The 11,403-nt window shown below is 43.3% G+C and overlaps 1 protein-coding gene across 1 annotated transcript; it reads right to left on the reverse strand.

Annotated features, from left to right (window-relative positions):
* Nucleotides 1–5,907: 5,907 nt before the first annotated feature.
* Nucleotides 5,908–7,672, reverse strand: LOC102797909 (uncharacterized). Its single transcript, XM_035914868.2, has 3 exons — nt 7,564–7,672; nt 6,714–6,965; nt 5,908–6,150 (listed from the first exon to the last, which is right to left on the reverse strand). The coding sequence occupies exons 1-3, from the start codon at nt 7,628–7,630 to the stop codon at nt 6,116–6,118; spliced, it is 354 nt and encodes a 117-aa protein (XP_035770761.2). The 5' UTR covers nt 7,631–7,672; the 3' UTR covers nt 5,908–6,115.
* Nucleotides 7,673–11,403: the final 3,731 nt, after the last annotated feature.

An 11,403-nucleotide genomic window follows, 5' to 3' on the forward strand; every position in this document is an offset into this window, starting at 1 on the left:
TTATTGCACATAGCCTCAGAGGACGGGAAAAGGTCGTAACGCTCCATGTTAAGTGCAGAATTTATAGTATTGTATAAAAGATGAGGGTTATGTGACTTGGTTAACTGCCCTCTGATAAGCTTTCCAGCTAATTTTTAGGGCTTCCAGACAGACATGCGATCTATCTTTTTTCCACTGTCTTCCTACATTGTCTCCTAATTGCTTGGGTACGATCAGTAACCATGGACTAGTCTTAGGTTTACATTTTCCTAGCCTCAAAGGGGCAACAACATCCAGCACAGATTTACAGGAAAAGTCAAAATACAAAAGTAGGTCATCTGCGGTGGATAACTCAGGAGGATAAGACATGAATTTGACAAATAATATGGAAAACTTTTCGGCACGATAACATCGAACAGGTTCAGCCCGATTTGCCAAAGCTTTGGAAGGAGCAATATCAAATAAAATAGGCATATGGTCTTCGACATGTTCATTGCAAAGAGATAAACCATATAAAACTAAGTCCAGTGTGTGACCACGTTCTTGAGTGGCACCACTAACAGATTGGACAAAATTAAAAGAGTTCACTAACACTCCATGTTATGTTTCGGGGCCGATAAACAATCGCACATAACAACGAAGGCGAGTGGCCCAGTTCGCACAAACAGAGTTCAAAGCTGGTGAGATGATGGGAATCGCTGCGTCAAGACTAAATGAGCCTTAAAAACAGCAGCAAGCCTCCACGACCAGAAGCTCTCAGAACATTAAAAAATAGAGCTGCCTGTTGTGCAGTTAGTTTCCCAAACACGGTATCCATGGTTACAGTTTTAGACTGATGTGGCCAAAGCCTAGCATAGCTGTAACGTTATTGTGACACATGTTATGAGTGAACTTGATTTTAAGTGACTTACAGGTTTCTTTGAAAAATACTTTCTTATATCCAGCTTCTTCCTCTTTGCTGCCGTCCTCCTCTCCTCCTCGCAGCAGTGTTGCCAACTCCTCAGTAAGGAAAATCGCTATTGGCTGTCCTAAAAGTCGCTAGAAGTCGCTAAATGACGTCATCGCCTAATTTGCATAATTGGTCATGCTAATGTAATTGTAACCTATGTTGTTGGAGAGAGAAATAACATCGTGGAAGAGACATAAAGTGAGTAAAAAACGTCCTAAATGCATTTAGAGTTTATTTAGAACTACAAATTAAATTTATTTTAGCAATTATTGTTTTTTTAATGTCACAATTCCAACCCTGCTCCTTTACCCGGGCTTGGACCGGCAAAAGTGACCCGAAATAGGCACTCTGGTGGAGTTACTTTGTGTGTGTGTGTTTATAAGTAGTTTTAAACCTGATCCACAAAACAGCATAAGAGTAAAAGAAGAACTGACTGCGTTACAGCACCCGCTGCTTGTTGAGAGTAAAAGCGATATGCGCTTTCACGTCTTTTTTTTAGCGACGGGGTCTGAAAACTCGCTAAATATAGCGACAAAGTCGCGAAGTTGGCAACACTGCGTCACAGCGCAGGTTTGCCGCTGCTGAAACTAAACAGAGCTCCCTGAAAGGCTCAGCCAATCACATTGGCCATATTTGTCACATGACGCAGGACTCCAGTAGAGGACGTAATTTAACTCTTTCTGCTCCGCTGGGTGAATGAGACGCTGACAGATCGTTTTTTTTCTTGTTTATCTTTACTCGAAGACATCAAATTATTGGTGGGGACACGCCCCTTCCGTCCACGCCAAATCTACGCCCTTGCTGTGACGTAATCAGCCTACAGATGCAGCCTCAGGAGGATGCAGACCCTGATTTGGGACACTGCTTAAATCTGACTAAACAAGACCGACAAAATAAAGCAGGAAGTAATGCACACTGAGACACTGGTGACAAAGCTCTTTTAATTGCGCCTGTTTATTAAGGCAGGACAAACAATATAATGATAATAATCATACAACAATCAGACATGAAGTGAAAGAAGATAAAACACAGCAAACATGATATGATGCAGTCGTCTCAGGAGGCTGCAGGTGGAGGTTTGATGAGGCTGAAGGAGGTTTTCTATTTAAACAACCCGCCAACGACGTTCCCCAGACCTGAGAGAGAAACGAGAAATTAATATAAGACGAACACAGATGGCTCGTCTCTGAAGCTGCAGCTCCTCTCACGTCCAGCAGAGGCAGCAGCGAGTCGGCTCCTACACACTGACCTCTGGATCATTTCCTCTTTCACCTGTACAGGTTTGATTTTGTTGGATGATAACACGACAGGATGCCGTCAAATTCAAAATGAAATCATATCAAATTTAAATATTTGGCCTGTTTTCCATGTTGTAAATCAGCTGAATTTGGCCTCACGTTGGCGTTGCTGTGGAAGGATACGCGTGGACCAGTTTCCCCTTTTTGTGTCTGCAGTATCTGATGGGCGGTGTGGGCGTGCGTGACGCGGGCGTGCACCTGCTGTGCTTCGTGTCTGCTCCCTGAGCTTCAGCGGCTGAGTTTGCAGAACAGGCTGAACAACGACGGCCGATAATTACGCTTACTTTGCATTGACGTTTCTATGACAACATGGTTGTTTGCATGTAAACAAGGCCGCCCTCACTGACACGGCCGTGCGGAAAATTCCTGTCAGTTTCACGCAGGAATGTGGACGGACAAACCGGGGAACTGTCGGTCACCTCGTCTTCTTAAGTTAAATATTTATGTTTTTTTACTGCAGACCGAAAATGAAACGACTGCTCATTCATAAAGTGACTTAGTGTCAGACAGAGTTATCGCTTCCTGATTGTGCGTCTGAACTAAAGTGTGAGTGCTCAGTCAGCTGATCACACAAACTTTTATACGTTTTTCTGTTTTTGCTTAAAGAGCAAAAGGATTTTAAAAAGCGTGGACAGTTTAGATAACTACAGAAGAAGTCAGATAATCATGATAATAGAATGAAACATCAAAATAAACAGAGGTCGTAAGTTTACATTCGTAATGAAGAAAAGATGAAACTTCAGACTCAACTGTTATAACCTAATTAAAAATCTTTCATTTGAGCTTCATACTTTGAACCTTTTGAAGGAAACTCTGAGGTTTGAAGCTGCTGCAGGCAGCAGAATAAAAACTCTTCTTTGAAATAATATTCAAAGCTGATGAAATCTGAGAGATTTTCCTCAAACTCACCGGCCTGCTGTCCCAGAGCACGCGCAATCCCATCATTTCCTCCGAGTTTGCCACCGAAGTCTGCCATGACTGCCCGGAGTGTTTGTGGATGCTGAAGCGTCTGTCTTACAGGACTCGTCCCCTCAGGTGATGGGATACGAGCGCCGCTCCCGCCCTGCTGAGGTGAGGCTGCCGCACAGGGCTGACCTGTCACACAGGTTTGAGGCCAGGCGGCAGCATCATTGATCTATTATATTATGTATACAGTGTCACGACAGCTGCTGCTGTGGTTGGTTACTTCAGACTTTTAATAAAAGACCTGCTCAAGATGGCAGCACTGAGGTGAAATACAGTTTCCTCTACACGAGAGACGAGTGCAAACCTCGCTCAGAAATCATTTATGAATGTGAGGAAAACAGCACGAAGGTGAAATACAGAGATCTATTTGGGCTCTCCTGACAGGTGACAGGTGTGCTCGCTGAGACCGAGTGAGGAGTTAATATGACGCTGAAGCTCCTCTACGGTTGACTCAGTCTGAGGGAGGAGCGCCGCTGCCCTGCAGGGTGGAGTTGATGAGCTTCAATCATCCCGACGATGCTCCGGCCGGGATCTGCTGACTTTGTAACAACTCAGTGTTTAACGTGGCAGAGCTGAAGTGACTGGATCTTCATGTTTTAACAAATGTGAAGTTTGTGGTCGTTGAGAGTCTGTTTGTGTATTATTTATGTTCATAATAAGCTCGCTGATAAGGGTTAATCAGGTCAACAGGACATCATCACGTACCTGCAACATCCCAGCCCTCAGCTCGTTGATGGAAACTCAAAGATTTATTTAAAAGGTCAAACAAGGAAAACAAAAAGACAACAAAGTGAAACAGAAGCTGCCCACATGTTCAGCATGACCTCAGATACCAAAGACCTACATTTACCTCGCAGTTTGTCAAACTGAGATCTTCTGCTGTTTGCAGGATTGCCTCACAGCTCTCGGTTCAGTGTGTGCAGACAGCGAGGTCACATCCTGGTGTTGGCTTGAACATCTGGAGACAGATGTGTGAACACTGATCAGAGCAAACGCGCAGCCTGCCTCAAGTTTTATCATCTCAAACCTTTTGGGGAGTAAAGCAGTGTGAGTTCACTCGTCAGTTTCTGCGAAGCTCGTTGTTGTTTATCGACCTGTCCGACCGGTCGATCGGCTTTGTTTCACGCTTTTCTCTTGATGGAGGCGCCAAGGACAATCCGGTGTCTGATTGGCTGAATCCAGGTGTTGCTCCGGGCAAGTGATTAACATTTATGGGTTTGACTGTAGCCGCCCTGCTGTCACTGAACGCCTCTCTTTGTTTACTTCACAAACAAAAGTGGGTTAAGTAACCACGGAAACCAGGTGATTGGATAGATCTCCAGTCTTGATGTTGTTCTTGTTGAGACATTTAAAGTAGTCACAACATTTCAAGCTACTTTACAATTTTGCCAGACCCGTGATCTTTGTGATATCTGCAGCTTGTGTTCATATCACCTCGCTGTAACCACGGTGACGGACCCGACCTTCCTGTTTCCTCTCTGTGGACATTAAGATGCACGAACTTGTTTATTGCTGGATCGTTCAGGATATGCAGCCGTTTTGTTCGGTGGTGAATAAGAACGCTGTGAGCTGCAGGAACATTATTAACATGTTATATTAAACAGCTGCTGAAGGGTTTGGTCAGTCGAGCATGTGGGAAACATTTCTGCCTGACGGGTAGGACTGTGGTTTCCACGTCTGCACCTGTTGTGGGTGCAGTGACTCAATAAGCTGCAGAGGTGTGCTGAGGGAGACCGTTCTCAGTCCCAACGCGTAACATACCGACGATTCGTCATGTCCGAGGTGTCCCATAGGAATACGAAAGCTGACCTTCTGTGTCCCTATGATACGCGCCGGATTCTGACGGGAATCCAATAGAATGACTGAGTTGACGTCTTCCACATTATGCTGTCTGTAAGATGAGCTGTAGTCATCCTCCAGCCTTATGCAGTCTTAATCCACGACTGATGGGAAACTCCAGGCCTTCCTTGAGCTGGTGATGAGACCGAGCAAAATAAAACCGGAAGAATCTAAAGAGCAGACACAGAGAAGCTACGTGGAACGTTCTCTGTACAAACAAAAGTACAAACAAAAGTAGAGAATGGCAGTGACATAAACTAAGAAAAACCTAAACTGGTAACGAGAAACATGCAACCTGAGACGAAGAACGAGAGAAAACCTGAACGTTGGAGAGAATGACAGCAGGAGAAACACCAACACAGGCAGGACAACGAGAGGACTGGGAGCAGCTGGGAATAATCAGACACCACGTTCTTACCACCTGAAGCTCTGCCGTCCTTACACAGTTGAATACAAGACTTTACAGTCCTCGGACTTTCTCACGTTCCACACTTGTGGGGTCAGCTGGCAGAGATGAGCTCGCCGTGTGGGTCAGCAGGTTGCATTTAAACCGTTGGTGCACACTGAGTGTTGCTGCCACTGACTACTGTGAAGAAACCTGCGCCATGCCGCCAACGGCCGTGTCATGTGTCCAACTAGACTTTAAGCAAATATTAAAATTGTCCTTTGTTGATGCTGCCTTGTATTGGACACATTATTGTTTGTATTACTGCATCACACATTTAATTCATTCTGTTTGTGTCATTATGTAACCACACAATCACTCACCCCATGCACCACCTCCACATCCACACCCTCAGCAGCATATGAGTGATGTCTCTCCATGAACCCAGATTAAAAACACCATCAAATGAATAAAAGCACATCATCATCATGTTATTTGAACAAGTTTATTTAATTTTCACATAATTTTTTACCTTGTGTACATTTCAGAAGCACGTATTTTAAAGTATTCCCAATAAAGGATCTCTCATTCAGGATTTCCTTTAAACAAACATATATGAATATATACATTTTCAGAGAAGCAGTTCGGTTGGACACTTTCCTCTCAGGCGGCTGCAGGAGAATCTGGACCTCTGGCTTCCTACTTAAAGAACCCCCCGAGAGCGTTCCCCACACCTGAGAGAAAAAGGATCCGATTAATAAAAGACACTGAATGTGGAAAGACATCAACAGCCGGGGCCAAAACCTGCAGTTCCTCTAGTGTCCGGCAGGGGCAGCAGTGAGTCCGTCTCCATAGACTCCCATGTTAAAACTTTGCAGCAGAAACAAATGTTTTCAGACTGCTAAAGATCGTATCAGGAGGAACTCAGAGGACGTTTTTATTGTTCACATGTTGAATCTTTTAAACCTGCTTCCCCAAAAACAGCTGAACAGAAAACATGTTCAGCTGCTGCCAAACTCAAAATTTAGTCTAAATGTTTGACATGTTTTCTGTCGTTTATGAGGAAACTGCATTGTGCTGTTCTGTATTAAGGTTTGTGATCCACTGTTGGTCATGAAGTGCAAATTAACCTGCACAACATAAGATCAGTTGTTGTTTCACTTTAAAGTAAGGAAACGATGCTGTTGCAGATCCTGTCACGGCTGCGATCTTATCACACATCATGTGACAGCTGTTGCTTTGCCGTAGCTGTGAGCTTCACAGTTACAGGAGGAAAAGGAAGTTAGACAGTGCTCACCTCCTCCTTGATCCTCATTCTTGTTTCCACCGGCCAGTTTGACAATGTCTCCCACGCCGAAGCCTCCTCCTCCTTGATCCTCATTCTTGTTTCCACCGGCCAGTTTGACGATGTCTCCCACGCCGAAGCCTCCGCCTCCGCCTCCGCCTCCGCCTCCTCCTCCTCCTCCTCCTCCTCCTTCCTTCTTCTGCTCACCCTGCTGCTGTTTGTTTCCACCCATGGCCTTCTTCACGGCACCCTCCACCACCTTACCTGCACAGTAATGAGCGGTGCAGTTTATTAGAGGACGTCCTCACTGACATCATCTTTTTATCATCTTTTCTTTTTGTATTTTTATCATTTTTACTAAAACTGTTGAACTGATTCTGCTTTAAATGGTTTATTAAATATGTTCATGTTTTATTTAATAGTTCTGTAGTTTCTGTCACGCTCTTTGTCATCATGGTTATCTTTGAGCTGTGTGTATGAAACATGATGTCAGATATGATGCGAGTAAGTTTGACTCTACAAAAACGTCCCAACTTTAAAATGTTTGTCAATAATCTCAGTGCCTGTAATAAAGTCAAACATCATAAATAAACAAATGTGTGTTTGCATGTGCACTTTAGAAAACTGCAAAAACAGCTTGTAATGCAGTGATGTGGACGGATTCCTACAAGTTTACATTTTAATGAATAAAAAATGAAACACGATCTGATGATAAAAAGAAAAAAATGCAGATTTCATAACATATGAAAATCTTTGCCTTTAGCTTCTGATTGTGCATTTAGAAATAAAATCCTGAGGTTTGAAGCTGTTGCAGGCAGCAGAATAAAAACTCTTTTTAAAATAACATTTAAACCAAACTCACCGGCTTGCTGTCCCGCAGCACGAGCAATCCCATCGTTACCCAGAGCTTTGCCGAGGAAGTCCGCCATGACTGCTGCTGTCTGGACTGTGTCTGTGTATGCCGAAGCTTCGGTCTTATACACGCAGGTGCGCTCGTCCCCTCAGGTGATGGGGGACGAGAGCCGTTCCCGCCCTGCTGAGGAATCAGGCGTGGCTGCCACACAGGACCAATCATGTTGGTGTGAACCCAGGCGGCAGTTGAAGAGTGACAGTGAGGAGCAGTAAATAATGCTGCACATGTAAAAGTCACAGCGCCTGCGGTCAGAGCTACGAGCATCACCTACAGGCTCTACAAACAATGAGAGGTGTGTCTGCATATTTAAGTGACAATGACACACTTTATTATTAATGCTCATAATTAAAACCTGTTTTCATAAAACTGCATCAGGACACTGTGGGGTCACCTCAGTGAGTGTGTGTTACTTCTATGACTGTGTGTTGTTGCTGTGTGTCGACACAAACGTGTCTTCTCTCATTGGTTCTGCTGGTTTCCTGTCACACGGCTGCTCGGTTCTCACACTGTTGTGTTGATGAGGATCTGGTACGTGATTGGCTGCTGAATCCAGGTGTTGCTCTTAGCAGATGGTTTATGGGTTGGACCCGCCCAGCTGTTGTTGAACGCCTTTCCACATTAGTTTAAAGTAACCATGGAAACCAGGTGACAGGACAAACTCACCTGCAACATGTTCATGTTGATCTTATAAGCTCATTTACAGGAGTCAACATAATTTCACGTCTTCAGTAATAAAATATTTATTTTAAAAAATGAGATAAAAACAACATTTTTAAATTTGAAATATATAAAAAAATATATAAATAAATATTCATGTTAGTCCACATTTTGAGACTAAAACTCAAAATCTCAAACTAGCACAATAAGATAATACAATATAAAATCCAAAACATTTAACATTCCTGAAAACCCTCTCCTGTCTGATCATTTCCTGATAACATTTACAATAATTGATTACACAGCAGTGGAGAGTAGACGTTTATCACAGTAGACGTCTTTCTGAAAGCGCTGTAACTAAGTTTAAGAATATAATCCAGCCACTGTTATCATCGTCAATGCCCTGTACCAACACAGAGCAGAGCAGCTATCTGAACGCTGCCCCAACAGAGGTCGATTATCTTGTTAATAATTTCACCTCCTCACTACGTACGACTCTGGATACTGTAGCTCCAGTGAAAACTAAGGTCTCTAATCAGAAGTACCTGACCCCGTGGTATAATTCTCAAACACGTACCCTAAAGCAGATGACTCGTAATCTGGAGAGGAAATGGCGTGTCACAAATTTAGAGGATCATCATTTAGCCTGGAGAAATAGTTTGTTGCTTTATAAGAAAGCCCTCCACAAAGCCAGAACAGCTTACTACTCATCACTGATTGAAGAAAATAAGAACAACCCCAGGTTTCTCTTCAGCACTGTAGCCAGGCTGACAAACAGTCAGAGCTCTGTTGAGCCAACCATCCCTTTAACGTTAACTAGTGATGACTTCATGAACTTCTTCACAAATAACATTTGAATTAGAGAAAAAAGTAGCTGTGAGTGCATCTACATAAGAAGGGACAGTGTTTGCATCCCACCATCCACTGCAAGGACACAGAGATGTGAGTTTAGTCCTCATACAGCAGAAACAAGTAGTCTGGAAACATTTGGTCTATATTAACTTTTCTACGTGTGTTGTGTAGATCTTCACAGTGCAGCAAAAGTGGCCCAAGCATGGAGCCTTGTGGGACTCCTACGGAGGATTCAAGCTCAGCAGATCTTCGGTATACACTGTTATGATTAAATCATAAGAGCTTCTTCAGAAAGATGAAAACGTGAGTTTCATAAACAGATTGTGACTGGCAGTATCAAATGGTTCTAGTCGTTTCTGTTTTTCCTGCTATATGTTTCTTTATTGTTTAAACTCAGTTAATCTTGAAGTAAACTTAGCGAGGAGTTTCTTCAGCTGCCACTTTGTGACAGAAACACCCATCAGCTGCTCTGCAGAGAAACAGGTTTCTCTTTTGTTAAGTGACAGTTTCACACGATCATCAGCAAGAAGTAAAAATACTCGTCAGGAACGCCCTGCAGACTGGAACATCGCTGCACCTGAAAACATCCAGTCAATCTGGAACACAAAGCTTAATCAGGTCAGGAAACAAAGAGCAGACAATAAACGAACTGAAAATAGAAATGCATTCCCAACGCTGGGAACGTTCAGCAGCTCAGCAGGTTCATTATCAGCAGGTCAGTCACATGATCGGGTCTGAAAAGAGCATCTTAGAGTTTTTCAGAAGTAAAGAAGAGCCGAGGTTCAGCAATCTGCAAAAACTCTGTGAAAATCACAGTTTTACAGAAGTTTATGTTCTGGGTCAAAACTCAAATTCAAAGTGCAGATCAAAGCGTCAGTTACAATTAAATTTAAAATTATGATTTAGAAATTCAAATCAACACAATCATAAAAAAGATGATCTAGATTCATAATTTAAAAAATTTCTAAACTGAAATAAAGTTCAATGTGAAGAAAAAATGTAAAATAATAATTTGATGATTTAATGTTAAGACCCCAGACGTCAGATTTCTGAGGGTTAATATAAGAAAGTCATCGCTCTGGGGAAAAAGTTTAAATGATGATAAGAATAAAAAGCTTCGCTCTCCTCCCGACAGCAGGACGAGCTTGTTGCTGCACATTTCTGATGCTGGCAGACGTCACAGCAGCAGCAGCACATGTGGCAGCTTCAACATCTAGATTATAAACAGTGTTTCGATTTTAGCAACTCTGTTAAAGGAAACGCAGAATCACTTTAAAATGAACACTAGTTAATCAAATATTTAACATAAAGAGTGCAAATTTACACATCACATAGTTTTGGCACTGGCCTTAAACCAGGACAACAACATGTCAGGTTAGGGCTGTGTGCAGGCAGGAGTGGAAGTAGAAGGACCCAATGTGCAGACACTCGGAGGCGGAAAGTAACTCAAAAACTCAGCTTTTATTGCTGGATGGCAAAACGTGGCAAAAATCCAAATAAACTTACATGAGCAGGCAGACAGAACACACAGCATAAATGAGAGTAGATCACGACACAGAGAAACACAGGGCTTAAATACACAGAGGAGCAATCAGGGACAACAGGAGGGAAACACAGCTGGGCCAAATCAGGCCTAACGAGACAAAGGAAGCAAAACCAGACACATTAACATCAGACATGGACTTTCAAAGTAAAACAGGAAACATAACACAGACTCACAGGCAGGCACTATAACAAAGGGAACAGAGACGTGGAACCAGGGCAGACAGACACTGGTCGTGTCCAAATTCATGGGCTGCATCCTCCTGAGGACCCGGCCTCCGTGGTCTACGTGGGCCGGGTCCTCAGGAGGTCGGGTAGGCCGGAAGTAAACGGCTGGGGAATTGGACGGTCTAGCCTTCTCGATCTACTCCCGCCCTTAATTCAGAGTATTTCCGGTTGTCAGCGCCACGGCACGAAAATCGAAAATGGACCCGAAATCTTTCTCCGTTTTTTGTGTTCAGCTGGTGGGGTGACAGACGTCACCGAAAACGTCGAAGCACTTTTGCAAATATGTCATATCTTACTATCCCACCTTGTAAATAAACGTCACTCTTCATCAGTCAGTTGCCTGCATTTTGGGTCCTTTTCATTCCACTACACGACTGCTGCTCCAGCCGTGACACTTCTACTGGATAACAATCAGAGTTGTTTTATTGTGTTTGCTGACAGGAAGCAGGAAGTCAGTCACATGTTTACTCTGAGCCCCAAAGTAAAAACTTTATTGATCCAACTGAAAAA

This window comes from Neolamprologus brichardi, chromosome 13 (assembly GCF_056152115.1).
Source record: "Neolamprologus brichardi isolate AB-2024 chromosome 13, ASM5615211v1, whole genome shotgun sequence".
NCBI classification, from domain to species: Eukaryota; Metazoa; Chordata; class Actinopteri; order Cichliformes; family Cichlidae; genus Neolamprologus; species Neolamprologus brichardi.